Source organism: Staurois parvus, unplaced genomic scaffold (genome assembly GCF_062004578.1).
Source record: "Staurois parvus isolate SC_StPar_1 unplaced genomic scaffold, SC_StPar_1.0 ptg000136l, whole genome shotgun sequence".
Lineage (NCBI taxonomy): Eukaryota > Metazoa > Chordata > Amphibia > Anura > Ranidae > Staurois > Staurois parvus.
Genome location: NW_028317932.1, coordinates 10,533,372 through 10,559,924, shown reverse-complemented (window position 1 = coordinate 10,559,924; position 26,553 = coordinate 10,533,372). Strand labels below are relative to the sequence as shown.

At 40.2% G+C, this 26,553-nt stretch overlaps 1 protein-coding gene across 3 annotated transcripts in view; it reads left to right on the top strand.

Moving 5' to 3' along the window:
* Positions 1–25,798, top strand: part of HDAC9 (histone deacetylase 9) — a 778,880-nt gene extending 753,082 nt beyond the window's left edge. For all 3 annotated transcript variants that reach the window (XM_089673174.1, XM_089673175.1, XM_089673176.1), the window contains one exon: positions 18,262–25,798. In XM_089673174.1, coding sequence (XP_089529300.1) covers positions 18,262–18,450 — 189 coding nt within the window. In that variant the 3' untranslated portion in view covers positions 18,451–25,798. The remainder of the gene's footprint in view (positions 1–18,261) is intronic.
* The last annotated feature ends 755 nt before the right edge of the window (positions 25,799–26,553 follow it).

Below are 26,553 nucleotides of genomic sequence, written 5' to 3'. Positions count from 1 at the left end.
CATATGGTCTGCATTGGCTATAGTTACCTCCTTATTCACACGACCTAATTCAATAAAGAAGAAAAGCCATAGTGTAGTAGCCATGAACAATTAACTAGTCAGTATTCAATTTTGCAAATCCAGACTAACACATAGAGGATTCTAACTGGTTGTTAATGTATTGGACTTTTTTACTTTCACTGTTTAGTATTATATATTATAATATATTATATGATTATATATTACTGTACAATATATGTATATTATAATATATTGCATTACAATATGATAATATTAACAGATTGTTGGTCAGATATAAGCAACCAGGAGTAATTTAGTTGCTGAGAAAAATTAAGTGCCATTCTGTATGGCAGTCGTTGGCTGAGAATTGTAATTTGACAAACAGCTGGAATCCATAGTCAGTCAATAAGTATGTTGGCTTACAGAATGTAGAACATTTGCCCATAACAACCAGTCACATCTATTTCTTTATTTTTTACCTCATTTATAAACATGACAGCTGGAAAATGACTAGTTGCTGTGATGTAGAAATGCTTTCTTCTCTTTTAATCTTTACAACTCTCCAACACCCTAATTGGAGGAGAACAGACTGTCCTGCTGTAGAATTGCTGTACATATGATGTCTATGTAAGCCGTAGGGCATGCAATGTTATTATGAGCCAGAAAGTGGATCATCAGACAATGATAAATGGAACTCTTTGAAGTCTAAAAATTGTTGTTAATAAGATACTGAATAGTACATTTAAAGACACTATTATTGACTGTAATGCAAATGAAGTGGCAATGATGCCCATTTTCCTAATCGTACATGGTAAACCTTGATAAGAATTTTGTAGTGATAGTGATGTTAGTAGAGCAAAATTACCTTCATATGGGCCAAGTAGTAAAGTGGGGAACACTGAATGTCTCTGTTCCCTAGCTCTAAATACTCTAAAATAGCTGATATACAGTATATTTGGCTTAATGTAACAGTTACTATGTGCAATATAACATGGGTAGCAAGCTCTGCCCATCTGATGTTGTTTCAGTCATGTAAATTGACAGCAGCTGATTTCCTTTAATCAGTTCCTAGGTCTGACAGAAGTTCTGTTTGATCAGAAAATTTTGTTTTAATGCAGTTTCAGTAGTAAAAACTGTCATTATTGACACCCTGCTGTTGATCAGATTCAAAACTATAGTGGATAATATCTGGAATTTTAAAAAATTGAGGTTAGTATAGTGGCTTGGAGGAACTGCTGACATTATTTACTGTATGTGTTTTACGTATTTGGTTCTTTGTTAAGTACATACTGACAAAGAGATGAGTGTATTTGCATTATATGCATGTGCATTTCATTGCATTGCTTTGCTTCTATATGTCTTTAATTTTATACTGAGAGTGCTAGAGGACTTCCACCCTTGGATCAAATACAAGTTGAAAGGTACTAATTGAACCTACTCCAATTTTTCTGCATGATAAAATACTCTGAACTTTCTGAAATCAATCAGGAAAGAAGTTATAAAGCTATAGACTGTGGATTAGCTTCGAGTTTGGGTCAACCATGAGTTTATTATAAAGGGATTGTTGCCACTATAGCAGCCAATTACCAATCATGTAATTCCTGGCCTCTGAACTGTGATGAGGTGCCATATAATGGACAATAATGGGATGTTCTAATGTGCCAGCCTCCTCCCTATAAAAGCTATAGTTCCCATCAGCCTTTTTAAAGTTATTGTGTGGAGTTGGAGTAGATAGGAAGAGCGAACAGAGCGTTTTCAGGGAGAAATAGCTCCTGCTATACAGTTCTATATAGCTTTATATAGTGCTATATACAGAGCTATGCAGAGCTTTATACAGTGTTGTACTGTGCTCTGTAGCAGTGACTTGCAGTGTGGTGTGCTACAAAGTGTGTAGTGTGCCACCCCTGTATTCACTTTGCTGCATTAGTCCACATAACTGTGATCTATGTACATTGAGATGGGTTACATTTCATTCCGTACCACCCAATGTGTACACAGCGATTAAACCCATGAGCAGGGGCGGACTGACAACTCATGGGGCCCCCGGGCCATAAGAGATCATGGGCCCCTGTGTCCTTGCTCACACTCAAACCACACCCAAAAAAGCCTATGAAAGGTACCAGGGGCATCTCATGGGCCCATTAGTTAAAGATAGTTATTTAGAGGTTGTATAATAAATTACCATATCACCCAGTAGATGGCCTCCATTCAGTAGCCAAAAAAGACATGCACAAAAAGGGGGGTTGTGAAAAGAAATTCACAGAGAAAGTGGCTACATTATGAACAGAGTGTGACAATCAGAAAAATTTCCAAAAATTATGCTTTATTATATATACAAGTTTGACATTTGGGCAATCGCCCTGGTTTACCATCACCTCAGTATGAGACAATACACACAGACCTAAAACCATATAAAATGACACCAAGACCGGTCCAAATAATTGTGCAACAAAGACAGTGACTACTAGAGCCTAAAGTCTTTGTAGCACTGGCTCACAGGTGAACACTTCCCACAGGAGGTGTATGCAAAAATTATACCATAGGTATACCATGTAACATGTTGTAAATATGTAGACATATGCTACTACCAAAATGGTTATATCCCAAGCAGGGAGTGTCAAAACATTACACTATAGATATAAAATATCACATGTATGCAGTGCAGCAAGCACAGTATGCGTCAAAAAGAGAAGCATGCCTCTAGGCCTATAAGAGACAAAAAATGAATGTCATATATAAAATGCAGTACACTCCTATGCCGGCACATGTGGTTGGGGCCCATTCATCTGTAATATAAGCGACTGTTTCCTTAGGGCTCTTAAATGAGAATAAGCCCCATTTGTTACCAGGATGGAAGGATAGATGCAAATAGCAGAGCACTGCTTGAAATGGTTTCTTCACCACTATATGTGGACTACACACCACTTTCTGTAAGGAAAACAAGACAAATCCCAATAAATCTTCTGCCTGTTGAGATACACGTGGTATATCCTGTTTCCTATGAAAAGCACCATGATGTCCCCATCCTGTAGTGAAACAAACAATATGTGGAAAGTCACTGGAAGAGCTTTACTCTATATAAGATGTATAGGTTATATCGATCACAGAGGACCATATAACTAGTGTCCTGTAACAGTACACTCATCACCTGCGCAATGGATAGTAGGAGAGGAAAAGATGTCCTTCATAGGTACTGCCTTACAAGGCCAGAGAGGCCAGGGAACAACCGCTGACATCAGCCGATATACCGCGGGTTCCAGCCTCTTCTCGGCGCCTGTGCTGCTTAAGCCTGCCTCGTGGCATGTGAAGATGGCTTCCTCCTTGTAGGTCAGCGTGCGTTCCACTTAGTGCGCATGACCGGAAGTGACGTATCTGACGTATGACGTCAACGCATTTCGCCGATGGGCGTATCTCACTCAGCTTCGTCAGGACCAGGAGGAAGCCATCTTCACATGCCACGAGGCAGGCTTAAGCAGCACAGGCGCCGAGAAGAGGCTGGAACCCGCGGTATATCGGCTGATGTCAGCAGTTGTTCCCTGGCCTCTCTGGCCTTGTAAGGCAGTACCTATGAAGGACATCTTTTCCTCTCCCATTATCCATTGCGCAGGTGGTGAGTGGACTGTTACAGGACACTAGTTATATGGTCCTCTGTGATCGATATAACCTATACATCTTATATAGAGTAAAGCTCTTCCAGTGACTTTCCACATATTGTTTGTTTCACTACAGGATGGGGACATCATGGTGCTTTTCATAGGAAACAGGATATACCACGTGTATCTCAACAGGCAGAAGATTTATTGGGATTTGTCTTGTTTTCCTTACAGAAAGTGGTGTGTAGTCCACATATAGTGGTGAAGAAACCATTTCAAGCAGTGCTCTGCTATTTGCATCTATCCTTCCATCCTGGTAACAAATGGGGCTTATTCTCATTTAAGAGCCCTAAGGAAACAGTCGCTTATATTACAGATGAATGGGCCCCAACCACATGTGCCGGCATAGGAGTGTACTGCATTTTATATATGACATTCATTTTTTGTCTCTTATAGGCCTAGAGGCATGCTTCTCTTTTTGACGCATACTGTGCTTGCTGCACTGCATACATGTGATATTTTATATCTATAGTGTAATGTTTTGACACTCCCAGCTTGGGATATAACCATTTTGGTAGTAGCATATGTCTACATATTTACAACATGTTACATGGTATACCTATGGTATAATTTTTGCATACACCTCCTGTGGGAAGTGTTCACCTGTGAGCCAGTGCTACAAAGACTTTAGGCTCTAGTAGTCACTGTCTTTGTTGCACAATTATTTGGACCGGTCTTGGTGTCATTTTATATGGTTTTAGGTCTGTGTGTATTGTCTCATACTGAGGTGATGGTAAACCAGGGCGATTGCCCAAATGTCAAACTTGTATATGTAATAAAGCATAATTTTTGGAAATTTTTCTGATTGTCACACTCTGTTCATAATGTAGCCACTTTCTCTGTGAATTTCTTTTCACAACCCCCCTTTTTGTGCATCTCATGGGCCCCCCTACTGACCCCGGGCCCTCGGGCAGTGCCTGAGTGCTCAAATGGTCAGTCCACCCCTGCCCATCAGTCATTTTTACTACTACCTTTATGTGAGTGTCAGCAACAACTCCTGTTGCTGTTTAGTTGCTGCTCAATCTCCCTATTGCCATAGTATTGAAGTTAGGAAATCCCCTGTATTCATCATGTCTGCAAGCCTAAAGGGAGAGCCAGAGGCTCTACACATGTAGCTAGTATGGGCAAGCAGGAAAAAGTGGTGGTCAGGCAACAACTCTGAGAAACAGGGCACAACTGCCTCTTCTTTCTGTGAGTGCTTAATAGACAGAGCTAATCAGCTAATCATCGCAGTGAGCAGTTTTCTGACAGATAGAAAGATCTATTTATCCCCTGATACAGTTGACTGGCTCAGTTTTATTAAAATGAAACCAATCCTGGATCAGCAATGATTACAAAACCCTGCAGCTAATGCTAATGGATACATTTATCCTTGGAATCTGGGCCCAAAACATTATACATTTCAGCATTGCAAAATTCAGCTACAGCTGCAGTCTTGCCCCCCATTACCAACTCCTGCCACCCTTACCATCTTCCGGCATCATTACCAGATCCTGCCATCATTACCAGATTCTTCTATCGCTACTAGCCTGACTCCATAACAATCTCCTGCCACCATTACTATTCTTTTTTTGTTATTATTACTTTTAAATGCACAGGAAAATACAAATAGATTATTATTATTATTATTATACAGAATTTATATAGCGCCAACAGTTTGCTTAGCGCTTTACAATATAACGGGAGACAATACAGCAACAATACAGTTTAATACAAGAGGATAGGAGGGATAACATAAGATCATCAAATAGCTGGTATAACAAAACAGGTTACCTGCCAAGTGAGAGAAGAGCAAAAGGATCATTAAAACTAACATTGTCAGACTTGACATAATAAATAAGCAGAAACTCAGTGCTATAAAAGGCATGTTTGAAAAAGAAGGGAGGATTTTTGAGAAGGCACAATGAGTGGCACGGTAGGGATGCAGAACCCTTAGATGTCATCTCTGAGAGTGGTAAACCATCCTGCTATCTAATGTCTACTGGCCATGGATGCGTGCATTAAGGATTTTTTTATTTTTTGAATAGATAGGAAGGAACAGAAAAGCGTGCAGAGGGAAATGTGGGGAAGAGAGAGTGAGAGAAAAAAAAGGGGAAAGAGAGGTGAGGTTGGATATGGCGTGAGAGTAGGACAAACCACCAAGGCAGTAGCAGAAGAACAAAAATTTAGACATCATGAGACTATTCGTCAGAGAAACGAAACTGATCCCAGTAGAACCACCTAGTCTGGTGTTCCTCCGATTTTCCCCAAAGCACAGAAGTCAAATTCTCCTTGCTTTCTATATCGTTCACTCTGGCAAACCATTGGGACATGGTTGGAGGGGTCTTCTGTTTTCATATAGCTGGAATACAGGCTCTTGCCGCATTTAATAGATGTTTAAGTAGAGATTTGTAGTAGTTTTTCTTTGAGAGAGGGGTCAAGTTTAGGAGAATTGCTGCTGGGCCATCTGACAGGGAAATGTCTGTGAATTTGTGTATACATTTCAGGGCTTGTTGCCAATATGGACGTATTACAGGACATTCCCAAAGGGTGTGGAGAAGTGTACCCAAGTGGGCTCCACATTGCCAGCACCGACTGGTTTCTTGTGGAAACAACCTTGGTCAGAACCAATGGGGTCCTGTACCACCTACTCACTATTTTATAGGTTGTTTCTTGATACTTGCTGCACAATGAAGATTTATGTGCAAAGAAGAGATTCCGATCCGATCTGTTTCCCACTTTCAGGAATGGAGGGTCCAACTGTGCATGCAAGGTTAGTAGGTGTTGGTAAGACCGTGGTAATGATTTTTGGATCAGTTCTTCTCCCAGACAAAGCTCCTCAAATGTGGTAAGTGGCCTTTGAAAAAGGTGTGGTTTGGGGAGAAAATGTATAGTTGATAGGCTCACCAGTTGTTTAAGATTTTGGGTCCTAATTTAGCAAAGATAGTGCTACCCAGTGTCCAACCTGTGGGTCGAAGAAAAAAGGATGTGCGTAGAAGTTTTTAATGAGTGTGTTGGAAAAATGTGAAGTCTGTCAGACCAGGGGCGAAAGACGGGTGTCCTATGATCTGTGTCATTGTTGACGGAAAGCTTTGTAGAGAAGAAAGTTTGTATAGTATTCCCATTTCCGTCAATGTAGCATGGATCAACGGGTGAGGTGATAAATATGCAGTATGTTGAATGCCTGCCCAAGGTATCCCCCTCAAGGATGCTCCTGAAAAAATCCTGTTCCAAAGAGACCCAAAGTTTGCATATGTTATGTCTGCACCAGTCCACCACTCGAGTCCTGTGGACTGCTGTGTAGTATAAAGCTTGATCTGGGAATCCTATGCTCCCCTTTAGTATGGGCCGCAGTAAGAGCAATCTGCTAAGACATAATGATCTCCATTGCCACACAAAGTTGGCAAAGATTGACCTTAATGAACGGAAGTATGTCTGCAGAATCTTAATTGGCAGGGCCTGTAGGAGTTACAGTAGTCTGGGCATTGTGTTAATTTTAAGTACATTACATCGTCTAAACCATGATAAGGCCAGGAGGCTCCATCTGGTTAGGTCTTGTTGTAGAGAAGATAAAAATGGTTGAAAATTAAGTTTGAAGGTGGAGTTCAGGTTCGCAGGTATTTTCGTTCCTAGGTATTGGATATAGTTCGCCGCCTATTTAAATGAAAAATTAGGTCATAATCTAGAAAGAACAGAGTCAGACAGTGAGATATTGAGGGCTTCTGATTTTTGGAGGTTCACCTTAAAGTTAGGAAGGGAGCCTTAAATCTTAAGTTCTTGGAGCAGGGAAGGTAAGGAAGCAAGCAGTTTTGAGATATAGAAGAAAAAATCATCTGTGTAAGCCGCAACTTTATGATGGTATGTAGGCAGCTGCACTCCTCTTATGGTTGGTTTAAGGCAAATGTGTTGGAGGAAAGGTTCTAAAGTAAGAACAAAGAGGAGAGGTGAAAGTGGGCAACCCTGTCTGGTGCCATTAGAGATATTAAACAGATCGCAATTAAAGCCATTGACTCGCACGGTTGCTGAAGGGGTCTTATACAGAGCTGATATCCATGATAATATCAGGGTAGGCATGCCAATATGTTTAAGACTCTCAATAAGGAAAGTCCAATCAACTCTGTCAAACACCTTTTCAGCATCGGTTGACAGGAGCAGAAAAGGGGTGTTTTGTCACTTGGCTGATGCTACGATGTTCACTGTTCTGATGGTATTGTCCTGTGCTTCTCTGGATTTAATAAAACCTGTTTGATCAAGTGAGATGAGGAATTGAAGAATGACATTCAATCTCCATGAAAGAATTTTGGTAAACAATTTAATGTTGCAGTTCAGCAGACATATAGGGCGGTAACTGGCACAAAGGAGAGGATCTTTGTCTGGCTTCGGAATCACAGAGATACTGGCCCATATGAGGTCGGGGGGAACGCTTTTTCCTTCTGTAATAGTGTTAAAATCATTCAGAAAATGTGGCGTGAGTTGAGTGAGAAAAGCTTTGTAATATGCAATGATGAAGCCATCAGGGCCAGGGGCTTTACTTGGCTGGGTGGTCGCTATGGCTGCTGTCAACTCATCAGACAAAATTTTTTGTGTCAGGGATTCTTGTTCATCTTGTGTAAGCACAGGGAGATTGGCTTCTCTTAAATATTTAGCAATGTCCGCAAGTTGAGTCGCCTGCTGGGAGACAGAGGATGTGGGTCGTAGATTGTAAAGGGCTGAGTAGAATGTGCGAAAAGCGTTTGCCAGCTCTGACGTGGAATGGATTTTTGTGCCCGATGGAGAAATTAGGGCAGAGACAAATGATCGAGAATTCTGGGCCTTCAAAGCTCTGGCCAGCATGCAACCACATTTGTCCACATATTCGTAATAAGAGCAGCATGTCCTCAAGAGGACATGTTTAGCCTCATAAAGGGAATGTTCCCTAATCGACTCACGAACTCTTGTGAGTTCCACTTCCGTGGCTTGATCAGGGTTAGTTTTGCGCAATCCTTCTAGAGTAAGTAGTTTAGTAAGTAAGTCAGGGATTGTAGTCTGCATTGTTTGGTCGCATGGCCATGTTTAATGAAGATACCTTGGATGTAACACTTATGTGCCGACCACACAGAGAGAGGGTTGGCAACTGATCCAGAATTCTTGGAAAAATAAACATCTCATTTGCATAGAATGTCAGCTACTTCATCAGGATTTTTTAGCAATGATTCGTTAAGGCGCCACAGCGGTGTCTCTAGTTATCTTTGGTGGGGAGCAAGTGCTAGGGAAATTGGGGTGTGATCAGAGAGCACGATATGGCATATACAGTCAGGTCCATAAATATTGGGACATCGACACAATTCTAACATTTTTGGCTCTATACACCACCACAATGGATTTGAAATGAAACGAACAAGATGTGCTTTAACTGTAGACTGTCAGCGCTAATTTGAGGGTATTTAAATCCAAATCAGGTGAACGGTGTAGGAATTACAACAGTTTGCATATGTGCCTCCCACTTGTTAAGGGACCAAAAGTAATGGGACAGTTGGCTTCTCAGCTGTTCCATGGCCAGGTGTGTGTTATTCCCTCATTATCCCAATTACATTGAGCAGATAAAAGGTCCAGAGTTCATTTCAAGTGTGCTATTTGCATTTGGAATCTGTTGCTGTCAACTCTCAAGATGAGATCCAAAGAGCTGTCACTATCAGTGAAGCAAGCCATCATTAGGCTGAAAAAACAAAACAAACCCATCAGAGAGATAGCAAAAACATTAGGCGTGGCCAAAACAACTGTTTGGAACATTCTTAAAAGGAAGGAATGCACCGGTGAGCTCAGCAACACCAAAAGACCCAGAAGACCACAGAAAACAACTGTGGTGGGTGACCGAAGAATTCTTTCCCTGGTGAAGAAAACACCCTTCACAACAGTTGGCCAGATCAAGAACACTCTCCAGGAGGTAGGTGTATGTGTGTCAAAGTCAACAATCAAGAGAAGACTTCACCAGAGTGAATACAGAGGGTTCACCACAAGATGTAAACCATTGGTTAGCCTCAAAAACAGGAAGGCCAGATTAGTGTTTGCCAAGCGACATCTAAAAAGGCCTTCACAGTTCTGGAACAACATCCTATGGACAGGTGAGACCAAGATCATCAGAGTGATGGGAAGAGAAGAGTATGGAGAAGGAAAGGAACTGCTCATGATCCTAAGCATACCACCTCATCAGTGAAGTGTGGGCATGTATGGCTGCCAATGGAACTGGTTCTCTTGTATTTATTGATGATGTGACTGCTGACAAAAGCAGCAGGATGAATTCTGAAGTGTTTCGGGCAATATTATCTGCTCATATTCAGCCAAATGCTTCAGAACTCATTGGACGCCGCTTCACAGTGCAGATGGACAATGACCCAAAGCATACTGCAAAAGAAACCAAAGAGTTTTTTAAGGGAAAGAAGTGGAATGTTATGCAATGGCCAAGTCAATCATCTGACCTGAATCCGACTGAGCATGCATTTCACTTGCTGAAGACAAAACTGAAGGGAAAATGCCCCAAGAACAAGCAGGAACTGAAGACAGTTGCAGTAGAGGCCTGGCAGAGCATCACCAGGGATGAAACCCAGCTTCTGGTGATGTATATGTCTAACCTGAGCCCTCAGTCTCCAAAGTTCAGTGAGACAGCTAGTTTGTTTCTATGGGGAGTTTAATCCCTTGATGTTCCATGAAACAAATTTCACTGCCATAGCCTGCAGAGCTTGAATAAATTTGAAACACAACCTCAAATGTGTGGGAAGGTAAATATTTGGAAGGACGGGTAGTGGGTAGGTGAGAAAAAACTGAGAAGAAAGGAGAGAATTGGGAAGGAAAGAGATGTCAAGCAAAAAGCAAAAAAGAGATTAGATAGAAGGGAGAGACCTATAGGTTACAGCTCGAATGAATTGTTTTACTGCCAACCAGGAAGAGAGTACCAAAAGGGGGAAGCAGTAAGGCACAGTCGGAAGTCGAGCCCCGACCCAAGGGGGCCCCCATCCTTGCCCAAAGAAGAACTATAAATGACATAGCAGTGTCAAAGCACTCTATGATATCTCCGCCCTGCTGGAGAGCGTAATGGTCAAAATCAGGCACCTTCAAATGATTGTATGTTAGCATCTCCCCAGTATAATTCCTGGGAGGTCTCTCTGCGTGGGTGGCGGTCCTGGGATTGCACTAGGGAGGGACTGACCAGCGGGGATAGCCATCACAAGGCCATGGGTCCCCTAGGTGCAAAACCAGATATGGGCAATGTCACCATGCATAATAATGCATAGTGCATGCTATCAGAAAAGATTCAAACATAATATGCATCTAAATGCATCAGAAAATCAAGTTGCAAATGATACCTTATATAGAGTCATTAAAGCTATATACATAACTCACTCCTCCAGGTGTCAACCTCTGGCTGTGCATAGCACACCCACAGTCCCAAGGCAGTTAAGCAAGGAGGGTTTGTATAGCTCTACAGATCCCATCTCTGTGGAAGCATAGTAATTAAGGTATAACACAAACCACCCACTCAATTGCGGAATATGGTCTGTTCCCACCATGGGACTGTGTGAGCGCCAAAGCAAGCATAAACAAATAAGTCTAGCAGGTTATTGAACTCATAACAGAACAAAAAGATAACATGATAAACCACAGTCATAATACCAACGTGTAAATCTACTATTTAAGAAAATCCAACAGACATCATGGGGTTAAAATGGAGAAATGTCCAAATACCAAGTCTCAGGAGGCCTCTGGGGCCAATATCAAGGCCAATCTGGTAGCAGATTTAACCCATCTGAGTTGAGGGTAACATTCAGGTAGGTTGAAAAGTTGGACATTGCATGTGTGAGGATGGTATGCGCTAGAGCAGAGTACCCATTAAATAGGTCCATGAGATGGAGGCTTTATCAATTAGTCCACAGGGATGTCAGCACTGGTCGCCCTGGTGTGTGGCTTGCTGATGGTTTCTTCTGGATCTGCGGTTTGTACGAACTCTTTGCGGCTTGCCCTGAAGTGTTTGCTCAGGAGGGTACAGAGCGGCATTAATAGTGAGCCAGTTGGGAACTGGAAGGGGAGATCCATTTTGGCGAAGGCAAATAGTGCTGGCAGATCTGATGGGTGGCGTACTGGAAAGGTACGGTTGTCCTTACACACTATTAGATGAAAAGGATTACCCCATTTGTATGTCCTCCCCATTTCCAGGATTTGGTCTAGTAGAGGCTTTAGGGACTTACTGTATGCATCAGCAATGTTTTTTTAAAAATATCAGGGTGAAGGTGACCCGAGGCTCCATCAAATTCCAGCACTCCCACTCTCCAGGCTTGTTGTAATATCTCTTCCTTGAGGTGATATGAGTGCAGGCGGCACAACACATCATGTGGGCGTTCCACTGAAGCAGGGCTTGGGCCTAGAGTCCTGTGGACCCTATCTATGGTAACCTCAGTATCATGAGGGTGGTGCAGGTATCTATTGAAAAATTAAGGTAATGTGGGAGCGCAGGTCGGCCTGCGTGACAGTCTCTGGTACACTCTGGAGCCTGATGTTTTGCCTATGATTATGGTTTTCTAGATCATCCATAAGTAAACGGAGTTGTATGACCTGGTTGGACAGATCAGACTGGGCAGATTGTAGGTTGTCAAGTGTGTGCCCCACAGTTTCATGGTTTTGTTCTATGCCCACCAGCCTAGAGTCAATGTCGGATACTTCTTGTCTGAGCCTCTGCAATTTCCCTCTAAGAGCTGATTCCACACGGGTGACTAGGGCCTCAAAGTCAGCTATAGTAGGTAATTCCTGAAGGAAGGCCCATAAGGCTTGTTTGGAAAATGGGGTGGACATGGAGCCACAGTGCAGCGTGTCCCTATGGGTAGTACTCACTGTAGCCGAAGAAGCAGTGCCGAGCTGTAGGCCATCTGCAAGCTGGCAGAGACTGCGTTCAGTGCTTTGTGTAGGAGAGGTAGCTGCCATGGGGAGGCTGGGTCCAGGGAGCAAGACTCCTCCAGGGCAGCTGGGGATTTAACCAGCGACCTCGGCATGCCAGGAGAGAGATCACTTGGCGGTGAGAACAGTGGTAAGTCTTAAGAGTAGAATGTTGTGGGATCAGTAGGAGCAAAAGCCTTAGCGGAGGGAGCTGGTGCCATCTTGGAGCCCAATGGTGTGGACACCATCTGTATGTTCGGCCAAAGATACCGCTCCATTGTCCCATCGGGTGAGTGGTGGAGAGTGGCAGATGTCTCAGACTCCAGCTGGGTATGGAGTCATAGTAATGTGGGGTAGTGTGTAGTAGGTTGGCTGTGAGGGCACCTAAGGCTGGGAGATCAGTGAGCACACATCTTCATCCATCCATGCCGAGACCCCCCCCAGTACCATTCTGTACTTCTCTCTAGTGCCCCATTCTGGTGTATGAGCACGTCAAAAGGTACCACACATAATTTTTTCTGCAGGGCAATTCTAAATTGAACCTCAATATTTGCAGTATTTCTGTACTGTCTGCATAATTTGTTTCCGCAGATGGTCTGAAATACTGTACTCTTAATTGTGATTTCTTCCTTTTGAACTTGCCTGCTCTTTTCCCATTAAGCAGCTGTCTAGGTCAGTGGTCAGCAAGCCGCGGCTCGCGAGCCACATGCGGCTCTTTACTCACATTAATGCAGCTCTTCTGTGTGCCGGGTGCCCGCTCCCCTCCCTCCTCTCGGGCGGCCGCCCCAAAAGTCAGGACTCTGAAGCTAGCCCAGCAATGGGCAAACTACGGCCCGCATACGGCCCAGCGGACCTTTTAATCCGGCCCGCGGAGCGTGGCAAACATTGGCTGTCAGGATGTAGGCGGGGCAGCGTGACGAACTCCTCTCCTCTCACAGTCCACCCTGAAGACCGGAACGGCGCGGGAACACGGCGAGAGGAACGCGCGGAGCAAAGGTAAGTGAATTGACACAATATGGGGAATGAATTACTATAGGGGGGGATAAATTACTATGGGGGATGAATTACTATATGGGGGATGAATTACTATATGGGAGATGAATTACTATGGAGGATGAATTACTATATGGGGGATGAATTACTATGGGGGATGAATTACTACGGGGGATGAATTACTATATGGGGGATGAATTACTATGGGGGATGAATTACTATATGGGGGATGAATTACTATGGGGGATGAATTACTATATGGGGGATGAATTACTATATGGGGGATGAATTACTATGGGGGATGAATTACTATATGGGGGATGAATTACTATAGGGGGGATGAATTACTATATGGGGGATGAATTACTATATGGGGGATGTATTTTCAGTTTTAAAAATGTGGCTCTCAAAATAAATTTCAATCGTGGTTTTGGCGAGATTTGGCTCAGTTGAAGAAAAAGGTTGCCCACCACTGGTCTAGGTAAAGTGCATACATACTTATGCAGTAAAATATTTTAGTGACTTTTCTTTTGTCAAATAATATACTCCAAAGTATTGTTTAAAATTTAAAGCTGTTTGGTGCTTCTCCTGTTCAAAATGCTGCCAAGGAAACATTTTTAATTGCTTCGTATTGTATCCGTATAGCATTTAACTGTTTTTAAATACATTCAGAAGCTGATTTTGTTGATTAAAAGCTGACTGTTGTCCCTCCTGTTCAAAATGCATATTACCAACAGTCCTTAAATATTGTATATAGGGGGTCACTAAGATATGTATTCTTTTATGTATTCTTTACATGCATTTTGTTTTTGGGCTGTAAAATTATATGTGGTTTGCCATTTTAAAAAATGAAGCCAACATGAGATTGTTAAAATATTGTCCATGCAGTCTGTAAAATATTCCTTCATTTTAACAGTGAAAATATACACTATATTTTTTTGTCCTGAAAAGCTGCATGAGGTATGTGCTTTAGTAAATAAGTCCTACATGATTTTTTTTTTTTAAATTATGCCTTTTGACTGTGTACCATATTCCTTCTATGGTAATGTGAGAAATATACACTTTAAATTGCTTTTGTTCCTCCAATGTTAAATTATGGATGAGCTTTAGTAAATAAAGGTTTGCTGAAAAAGCATTATCTGTAGTTTTATGCTAAGATCAGAGGAATAGAAAAGCATGAGCATCTCTGTAAACAGAACCCATGGCATGTACTGTATAAGTATTATGAAATAAGGACTTTACTCAAATACATAAAGTAATTAAAAAAAGAACAACATTATGAACACATTATTATCATTACCAACTTTAAGTAGACACATTTAAATGTATAGCCTAAAGTTGTGCTAATATAAAATTGCAGGTGTCTCCAGATGCTTGCACATCATTTTAGGCTTCCACAATTGATCCACTACTATGATAGCAGCCAAACTGGTTAATACTAAGGCAAAGCTAGTGGGGAAAATAGGGCCAGGCTTTAGAGGTAAAATGTGATTCACAATTTCTATACCAGAACCTCCCAGGGTTCAGGAATCCTGGGGAGCTCCAAAAGAAATTTAGAGTAGTGTGCATCACTTAAACTGACTGCCTTTTAGGTAGGTTTAGATTATTATTTATTTCAGGTACTTATATAGCGCCGTCCATTTACGCAGCGCTTTACATATATATTGTACATTCACATCAGTCCCTAACCCTCAAGGGGTGTACAATCTAAGGTCCCTAACTCACATTAAAAAAGATTGTAGATGATCCCATTGCATGAATGCTGCACATTCGTAGATTACATAATCACCAGAAGATCTCCTTTTCTTTTAATGCTGACATAAACACATATCTTACAGATCTACATGGATTGTTATAAAAATTACACTACACTTATCTGAGTACTGTAAAGGACAGTGGCGGTCATTTCCCAAGTTATTAAGGTCTCAAGTGTGGTCACTGATAGCACCAAATGCCCACACATAGTATTCTGTCAAAGACTGGGAACTTACTACAGGAGTTTGCCTGTGACAGACATGCTACAAGAGCAGCTGAAGACTGTTACATAGGACTGCTAGAAATCACTGCTATTACAACTCCAATACAAATCAATTCTTCAACATTTATGTTCCCTACAGGCCCCATAAAAATTACTGTCCACACATTTGATTTTCCTTAAAACAAGATTTATTATAACTATCCAAGCACAGAAGTATGAAAAATATTGACCAAAAAAAATTAACTAGCAGAAGCCAAACTGCAACCTAAAAAAAAGTCAAAGTGGAACCTAAAAAAAGTGAGGGGAAATATTCTCAGACTTTCTTGGAAAAATTCTTGGACTTTCTTGGAAAAATCTGTATGTAAATGGATAAAAAACTGGCTAAAAGATTGTATTCAGAGAGTGCTAGTAACCGATTCATACTCTGATTGGTCTGGGGTCATCAGTGGTGTACCCCAGGGTTCAGTGTTGGGACCCTTACTTTTTAATATATTTATAAATGATATAGGGTCTGAGATTAAAAATACCATTTCAGTCTTTGCAGATGACACCAAGCTGTGCAGGGGAATAACGTCCTTACAGGATGTCTCCAACTTACAAGCCGACCTCAATGCACTTTTTAATTGGGCAACTATGTGGCAAATGAGGTTTAATGTTGATAAATGTAAGGTTCTGCACTTGGGGGCTAAGAATATGCATGCATCATACATACTGGGGGGGGTACAACTGGGGGAATCAATGGTGGAGAAGGATCTGGGAGTTCTGGTAGATCACAAGCTTAATAATGGCATGCAATGCCAAGCTGCGGTTTCTAAAGCGAGCAAATCCTCTCTTGTATTAAAAGAGGTATAGACTCCAGAGAGAGAGATATCATATTACCCCCAGTACAAATCATTTGTAATACCTCATCTGGAATATGCAGTTCAGTTTTGTGCACCAATTCACAAAAAGAACATTGGGGTAACTTGAAAAAGTACAGAGAAGGGCAACTAAACTGATAAGAGGCATGGAGGAGCTCAGCTATGAGGAAAGATTAGAGGAACTGAATTTATTCTCTCTTGAGGCTGAGGACATTAAGGGGGGATATGATCAACATGTATAAATACATCAGTGGTTCATATAGTGAACTCGGTGTAGAGCTATTCACCCTGAGGTCAACACAGAGGACAAGGGGGCACTCTTTACGTCTGGAGGAAAAGAAATGTAATCTCCAAACACGGAAAGGTTTCTTTACAGTGAGAGCTGTGAAAATGTGGAATAGACTCCCTCAAGAGTTGGTTCTGGCCAGCTCAGTGGATTGCTTCAAAAAAGGCCTGGATTGTTTCTTAGATACACAGAATATAACTGGATACTAACATTTATAGGTAAAGATGATCCAGGGCATATCTGATTGCCTCTCGGGGGATCAGGAAATTTTTTCCCAGCAGGAGCAAATTGGATTGTGCTTTGCTGGGGTTTTTTTTGCCTTCCTCTGGATCAACTGTGGGTATAGGATTATAACTCTTTTTTTTTTTATGGTTGAACTGGATGGACTTTTGACTTTTTTCAGCCAGCCTAACTATGTAACTATGTAACTTTCCCTATATCACCAGCCTTATGATGCAGATCTAAAGCAGAAGTCTACAAATGCTTCTCCTAGTATACACCTAGACCAGGGTTTCTCAACCAGGGCTCCTCCAGAAGTCACTAGGGGTTCTATGAGCAAATTCTGCCTCTCAGATAAGTTCCCACTGACACCATTGATCTTTTTAGCTCTCTGTAAGGGGGTAATTCTTCAAATGACCACAATTGTAAGAGGCATTCTTCCCAATGACCATCACACAAATGTATAGTGAGTTTTAGAAATAATAATTTTTGGCAGGGGTTCTCTGAGATTGGAAAGTTATTTTAAGGGTTCCCCTATGTTGAAAAGGTTGGGTAAGGCTGACCTAGAAGGTAAAAACACTACATAGCAAGGAGCCACATGCAGCCTTCAGCCTTCAGCCTTTCTAAATTGCCAGATGGACAGTTCGTCCAATAGTTTCCCGTTTCAGCTCTTTTGCCCCTGACTTGAAATTCTTGGTTAACTTACAATGGGTATTTTGAGTGCTGCACATTACATGCCTAATTAGAAAAGCAAATTACACACAGCTTCTTATTGGAAGCAGATACTAGTTTTTACAGTTCAATTTCAATTTGACATTTAAATCACAGAGTAAAATATAAAATCAAAATCACTTAGGATTCATACAGTAGCTGACCAAATGACAGCTGTGTTTCTAGGAAATAGCAGATTAGCACTAATTCTTCACCTGTCAAATAATCTTGCGTTTTTCATAGTGTATATATGGTTATATGTCTTGCAATATACTATCTGCTTTAAAGCCAGATTTCTGCATGTCGCTTTTAGTATTTATTTGTTAAAATATAAAAAGTCATTTGTTGATTTTACCTCTTGTATTTGCATACTTAGTTTTAGTTATTTTTAAGATTTATATATTTTTGTTAATTTAGGCCAAGGAAAAGCTTTCCTCAGACTGTGAGAACTGACAGGCTTCCTGCTATCACCTAGTATTCCACAGGCCCAATGACTCTCCTGTGTCAGTGTAAAAACATCTGTTGAATGAATTTATTGACTGAGGCTCTGACTTTTTTTTTACACCGTTTATAACAGGCCTGACCTAATGAACTTAATTTGTTGACATGTTTCTCTCAGTGTCTTTTACTTGATCCCCTCTCATGTTTCTTTCTGCTGTGCTGTTTTCTTGGCAACTACAGTTCTCGGACCATCAGCGTATCAACCAATTTCAAGTCTACCAGGCTCAGATGGATACAGTTGGCATGGCAGGATTAGACAAACATCGGCCTGTGTCCAGAACCCAGTCTTCCCCTGCTGCTTCATCGTTACCTCAGCCTGCTGCAGACCAGCCTGTCAAGCATGTCTATGAGACTGGTAGGACTCCCTGAAGACCTAATTTAATAGGCAGGATAAATTCACTGTTCTTGTAGGATCAACTGATTTAAATGCTTAGAATATCTCCAGTAGCTGAACATTCATCCTCCCTCTGTTTTGGCTGGATATTTTGAGGTTATGTCGGCATTGTGACAGTCAATGTGGCTGATAAATCAGAAGCCGTACATTCACATACTTATAAATCACTGCTATCATTGAAGGCTTTTGCCAAAATATCAACAGGTGCACTTATGGGTATTTATAGTTTTATTGTTGATGGCTTGGACTTCCCACGTTCAGCATTTCAGATCACATCACAAAATGCGAATTTCAAAATTGCATTTGAAAGAAAAGATGATGTTCGCAACAGCTGTGACTTTGACAAGGAAAGATCACTTCACCACATTTTACAGAGTTACTATGATTACGAAGATATAAAGTTGTTATATAGTATTTCGAGGCTCTTTGGTTTACCTTTTATCAAACTAAGAACTACAAGATCTCAGTGCAAGGCTTAACTTTATATGTAATCCTTTCTTAGGAGCTGTAAATGGCAGTTGTTTTTTTTTAATGAGCAGCATTATGGAAAAGTAATTGGCTGCATACACTCATCTATGTATATATTAAGGTCCTGCAAAAGGAACCATAGACAGGCTACTGTCTATGATATCCCAATTGACCAATAGAAGACAGCCACCATTTTATTCTATCAAATCATTTCATTATTGAATCAGTTAAAGCGCTTATTATTTTTAATGTCTTAAATCCTATCATTTTAGGAAAATGAATATGTGGATTGACAAACCTAACAATAAAAAATTGAAAAAATTCTCCTGCGCTACAATGGATGATCCCTAACCTAAGCTGCTCACACCCACTCCTTATACCAATAAGTGAAGCACAAATAAATATATAAAATAATGGTGTAGCGCTAATGAATAACTACATAAATGTGCATAACACAAACATAACAAAATGAGATATAAATGAATCACACGTGACACACAAAACAAGTGAATAATACCACAAAAACCTGTGAAGTGGGTACACGGGTAAAAGCCCCCCTATCCCTAACTTGGGGATCAACACACAAATATGACAATCAGTGAATAAATGAATCCCTAACAAACCTAACAACTCACACCTCTAATGTGAGCCAAATTACATACAAATTTGTATTTATCATTTTTTTTACTTATTTTCAGATAAAGGTTAACTGAAACCTTAAAGCCCAGCTGAAGTCACAGCAATAGATATGCAGTCAGACAAAAATTGCACCAAACAGCCTAAAATTCATAGTCTTAGCTCCACTTTCCTGTTACCATAGCTGTACAGTGTGCCCAATATACCTGTAAAGTCTAATAGGCACCAGAAATAAGCCTTGCTATAGGTGGTTTGAATCTTGGCCAGTTTAACAGGGGCCATCTGAGATTCAAGCCATGAATGGGCAGGCTGATTGTACCCAAGTTGATCCAATGATCAATTTGGGTACAACCAGCGTGTCGGATTTCTAGCATGCGATTATTGCCAGCTGCTATAGCCACTAGTAATAATCACTGTGTTTTTTTGGCAGAGATAGCTCCCCACGCTGACGCCCCGCTGGGAAAACACAATAGCTCCGTGGGAGTGTAAGTGTTGATGGGGGAATCAAGCAATTTTTCTTTCCTGCAACCCATGGTTGCAAGAAAGAAAGTCACATCATCTATGGCCTACCTTAAACTTCTTTTTTTTTTGTTTTTAAATGGGAAACAGGAGATTGAATAGTCTGCCATTTTGCCACTAGAGTCCATGTGAGCTTGAATAAGTGAGCATGGGATTTTGGTTTCTGTTGAAGTTGGCCTTTAGAGGAAACTGATGAGGTCATCCAGACTGGGGTTGATTTATTAGGCAAATATGCTGTTCACTTTGCAAACGAAATGTTCTCCTAGCTTAGTGAATGCAGTGAAAATTTACTTAGCAAACAAAACCCAAACGTGTGCAAGCAAAATAAAAATATTACATTTTTGCTTGCACATGATTGAATGATGGAAGTCATCAGAGTATCACCTCATTCGCTAAGCTAGGGGGAAATTTCCCCACAAAGTGCAAAAAACCTTGCAAAGTGAAAAGCTTATTTGCTTTTAGTAAATCAACGGCCAGTGAACCTACTATTATAGGTTTTAATTTTAAAAGTGTAGCCTTTAGAGCTATCATCTCAATTTTGGCATCATGTCCTGTGCCCTCTTCAAGGTCAAAATCTCAACAGGCAGTGAAATCAGAGTCAAAAGGATGGCTCTGGAGTTTGTACATTTACAAACCAAAAGAGATAGCGCTTTAATATTTAGATTCTCACAGGCTCTCTTTGGTATATATATTTGGTAGATAATGGTTTAATAAAACCCTGTCACCAGACCATTTTTATTAACCTGTAAAACCCTCTCTTGTATAGACATCCAAATGCACCTGAGGCTGCTGCTGGCTTCCACCATCAAGAATGTAATGGTGGCACAGTCCCAGTCTCAACCCCAGCAGACCCAGAACTCTCACTCAAGTGATATTCTGTAGTTTCTCCTTCATTCCTCCCCTGGCTGCTATAAAAAAAGTTTAAAGGCAGGTGAGGGGAGGGGATTAAAAGCTGGGCTGCAATCCTAGAAGAGAAGCAACCTATGTGCAAAGAGGGTGCTGTGATAGGGAATTGACTCTTCTTGAAGAAGTTACTTTTTTTAGCCAAACCAAAGACATGTTGCAAATACAAAATCAGTTATGGAAAGAAAATACACTGCAAGTGAGAATTTAAAGAGTAACGCCACTTTTGTTGAAAAAAAAATTCCCCTCTGAGTGACATATAAATTCCAAGGATTTTACCAAACTTTGTTGCAAAAACCTACCTTTTGTTATTCTGGAGAAGTAACTGTTTGTTTGTCTGTGTCCATGTGCAAAGTGAATATGCATGGGAGTGTCTTTATAATCATCAATCAGCTGCTGTACCTGCAGGACTCTAGTGAGGGAAGCTACAAGGTCTGCATCTCTTTAACCATGATTTCCCTTGGGAGTATCTCACCAAAAATTACATTTTTGTTGCAGAGGATACCAAAAATCTGATCTGTATCTTAGTGTAGATTTCTGGGAAAAGTAAGCTAATCACACAAGCAGGACATGACATTTCTGGGGAGGTTCTGTACGTCTGTGTACAAAACGTCTTCAGTTAGCCATATTGCATTGCATTTTACAGAAAAAGAGCTGCAGATTGAAAAAGAAAGGTATTTTTAATAGCATTCAATTGCAATATGATGTGTAGCAATTGTATATGCTATATTATTATTATTTTCTCTTTTTTTTTGCTAATTTGTTTCCCACGAAAGTGGAGTTACTATGATCACAAGCAGTGTTGAATTTTCTGACTTTTTCTGGGCTCTCTAATTTGATGACAGGATCTTTATATGACATTTTCACATACACACAAAAGTCTCTGTTGCTAAACACCAGCTACTTTTTATGACAATCGGCAAAAGGTGTATACACATACATAGAAAATGTAAAATGCATGTCAATTATATTCAATTCTATCAAGGCATGGGAACACCTATATTTGTGAATGTATATAACATATTGCAATGAAATTTATTTAGACTGTAAACCTGCAGAGAAAATGGATTGGTAGTTAATTATCACATCTTCAGAATACCACTATTTAATCAACACACTTGGGAAAACATATGATATTATTTCTAAACATAAGATATAATTCTGATTGGCATATTTCGAATATAGGCAGCATGACAGAAACTTCAGACCCCATCTCCTGTTTTGTCTTTAGTTGTTTTCATCATTTCATAATTATTCCCCTACCTGATTCATAGTTACAGGCAGTACATAGTCAGGCTGAAAAAAGACACAAGTCTAACCAATAATTCAACCAATAGAAAAAACAAATATATAGAAAGCCTCCATATACACAATCCTATATCAACAGTTGATGCAGAGGGAGGCATAACGCTCCTGAAGTATGGTCCAACTAGCTCTAGCAGGAAAAAAAATCCTAAATGATCCTTCGGGAGGCAATTTGATATTTCCTGGATCAAAAATTTCAAAAAGTCCTGGCTTTCTTAAAATGGGGGCCTAGGCTTTGTGGAACTACTCTGATTTCATATCATAAATCTGCCAATTATATATTTCTTTTTATTTCCCAAAAAGGAACTAAATGCAAACTTAATGATATGAAAATGTAATAAATTACAACTTTTAAATATTGTTTAAAACATTTATGAAAAATATAGATAATCTGTAAAAAAATATTTAGCTGCATACCCTTATCATGCATCAGTTTCTCACCAATATTCTGCCATCCTGATAAAAATAATATAAATAACTGCACCTAACTACACAGTAGTAGTAAAAAAGTAGGAAATATTTATTTCATAGCTTGTTATTTAAGTTTCCACAGTTATTACAGGGATAAATATAATAAGTACAGACAAAAAATAATAGTGCATATTTAGGATAACAGCATGAAACAACTTGTTCTGTTATGGGAAATTTTACAGTTATATGTAAAGAAGACAGAAAATGTAATTAAAAAAAGAAATCAAAAGTGGTGGAGGTCCATGTAAGCACCATTCAGGAATAAAAAGGCATTTGGAAACATTTGAAAAAATACATATTCATTAATAAATACAAGTATATCTTGTTGAAATAGCTAACTTTTACATTGTTTATTAATGTTTTATATGTATGTATTTCACACTTGCAGAATCTATTTATAAAGATCCATCCACAGTCACTCAGCATGTATTAAATAATGAAAAATAATTTTATGAGAGGGTCTGCTTATTAGTTCCATACCATTTGAAAGCCAATGCGTATAAACCTCTTAAAGAAGAACTGTACTTTTCCTATAAAATCCACTAACAACCAGAACCCATCGCTTCTGAACTAACCTGCACTAACCCAAGTATCTTAAGTTGGCTATACATGGAACAAAATTTGACTGGTTCAGCAGGAATCAGCTAAATTTCAATCAATATGTGGCTGTTCCCATTCATGAGATAACAATCAATTTCTCATGAACTGGCTTGTTGGAAATGTTTTCTTTCTATCAGTACACGCAGTCAACCGGCTGCAGCTATGATCAGTATTCTGATGGGGAGGTAGTCCTGCTGTCAAAATACAATAAAACAGCAAGGAGCTTTCAGTTCAGTTTTTTTTTTTGTTCAGCTGGCTGGCTGAATGAAAAAATTGATCCATGTATGGCCATTTTTACTTAGCCACATAGTAAAACTGCATCCTGTGCAACACTTCACCTTGGACACAAATCCTTTTTGGCACTGACCATGCTGACCTGCTCACTGAGACTTACTAGATTTGTAATCTGGAGATGTGTCCTGGTACAACTCCAAAGTGTTTATGAGGCCTCAATGTGCAGGTGCAGTGAGTTTCTATCGGCCGTGAAAATAAAATTGTGAAGGAGGTAAGTAAGAAGCTGGGGTTGGGATTGTTAGTGCAGGTCAGCTGAAGAGGGGTGGAGGCTAGTTAGAGGATCTTATGTAAAAAAATAATTGCAGGTTCCAGCTAAAACTCTATCTTTTAATTTTTAGATTAGAAATAGGGTGGGGCAGGGCTGTAGCTTTTGTCAGGTTTTAATTGCTGGCTGCCTGTGTATCCTTTTGGGATATTTTCTTTTACTTTCTATGGGGTTACAGGGAATCTTACCAATGGGAACACAGGCAGCATTAAGAACACAACAAACATTCAAATCCTTCTCCGCTGCCAAATTAAATTAGCTGGAGTCCTGTTTTAAAGTGGTTCTAAAGCTTGAAGGTTTTTTACTCTAATGAATTCTATGCATGAAGGTAAAAAAGACCTTCAGTATGCACCTCCCCCCCTCTATACTTACCTGAACCCTATTGTGATCCAGCAATGTGCACAAGAATGGCTATTCTCCCAGGTCTCTGCCTCCTCATTGACTGACAGACAGCAACAGGAACCAGCAACAGACACAGTGAGGAGAGTGCAAGGGTAGGGCCAAGTCCTGTAATGTGTGTCTCCTGGACACACAGAGCAGGGCTTGAGAGTGAGCATGCACAAGTACCCCCATAGCAAGCTGTGACCCAGAAGAAAATAACAGGTGCTGCTCAAAGCTCCACCAGGTCCTCTTGCATGAAAAACCACTTGGAGTGCTGACAAGGACACAGTTCCCTATGAATAAACTCTGGGGGGGAAGTGAAACACACTGGGGGGGGGGTGACCGTACCCCCTTCCCATAGCAAGCCGCTTGGAAAAGAGGAGGAGCCAAGAGTACCTGCGGGGGACCCAAGAAGAGGAGGGACCCAAGTATAACTTGTTTGTTATTTTTAAAAAAAAAATTATCTTTAATATACTTTAAGTTGCCTATGTTTCCCAGTCAAACCCTACAAAAGGTTTGGCTCACCTAATCATAAAAGTGTGCCAAATCCCACCTTTCAATTAATGGGGTTTATGTACTATGAATAGAACGTGTTATGTTCATTTAGAGAAATAAATGAGACTATGTTCACGTTCATCATCAATCATCCAGTAAGGTGCAAGGGAAAATTCTGTATTTTTACTTCTGTACCTGATTAGGTATTCAAAGTGAATACAGCTTGATCTTATTTACTAAGCTCAGTAAACATACATTTTTTAAAGTGAACAGCCGCTACTTCAGTAAAGCAACCCTACTATCTTTTCGCACCTTAGAGTCCCACTGAATCCTAGTTCTCTATGGTTCACTTACAGTATATTAATTACCAAGATACAATCTCCATCTAACATCGTCATAGGTAACATCTGCCTTCATTTACCTTTATTTAATGTTGTGTTACTTTCAAATTCTTTTTTCATGCCCATACTTGATATCCTTTATTTATGCTGTATATATTTTTGAGATATAGAAATATACTTTGTTTATACAAAATGCTCATTAAGCTGATTCAAATGTCAATGTTTCTTGATTTTACTTGGTAATTTTGTTTACTTGAACTGAAATCATTAAATTTTGGGGACATCTACCTAACTTGTTTTCTTTTCTTACGTCAATATCATAAAAGCTGTATCTAAAACATATCTAAATGCATACTTAATTATTTAATTATCTTAATTATTGTATATTCCATCCATCATTGTAAAAATGATTAGATTGTTCCTACTGTTTTGAAATATACTCTTTCCTGTTCTGCCTTGAATGTAAGCTGTTTATTGTGATCATTTCTCCATTCTTTGTATGTCTGCAATTCCTACTTTTATATTGATTTTTTTCTACTCTATTATTGATCAATTCTATATTTCTACTGTACAACACCCTATACCTAATATGATGATGTAAATGAAAGATGCATTCATAACATAAATAAAAACATGATTTGTGTACTTGTCAGTCCCTTATTTCAATATTTTAACACAAGGTTATGAGAACATTGAAGTGAATCTTCAAAAAAGTTTTGAAAAAGCCTCTCTGTAAAGAAAAGGGTTAATACTCACTTGCCTGAACCACCAACCTTCTAAGTTTTGAAGAGCTACACTGGCTGAAATGTGCTTTGCACCTCTCATTCTTTAGGAATTGATGGGCACCTGGTCCCCCACTGTGCACTGTGGTTCCATCCTCCAGCCTCTCTACCACTACTCTGTCCAGCGGAGACATAGAGGCCGGTGGGCGGGCCCACAGTATGCAGAAGGGTTCTGCACACCCTAATGGATTTTGAATGCAGAAGACACTTCAGCCAACATAGCCCTGCACAGATGATCAGATAGGTAGATATCAACTATTACAGGCTGTCCATTTTCTAAACTGTTTTAACTAATAATAATGGCTTTTATTATAGACCAGGGGTCTCCAAACATTCTAAACAAAGGGCCAGTTTACTGTCCTGCAGACTTTAGGGGGACCGGTCTGTGGTCATTGGGAGTTGAAATTGTCCTGGTGTCAGTGGGAGTAAACAATGCATCTTTGGAATTCGGGGTAGGAATAGTGTCCCATTGATGGTGTCAGTGAGAGGTATAGTGCCCTGTTGGTGCCAGTGGGAGAAATAGGGCCCCATTGCTGATGTCAGTAGCAGAAATTATGCCTCATTGTTTGTGTCAGTGGGAGGAATAGTGTCTTGTATCAGTGGGAGGAGAAGTGCCTC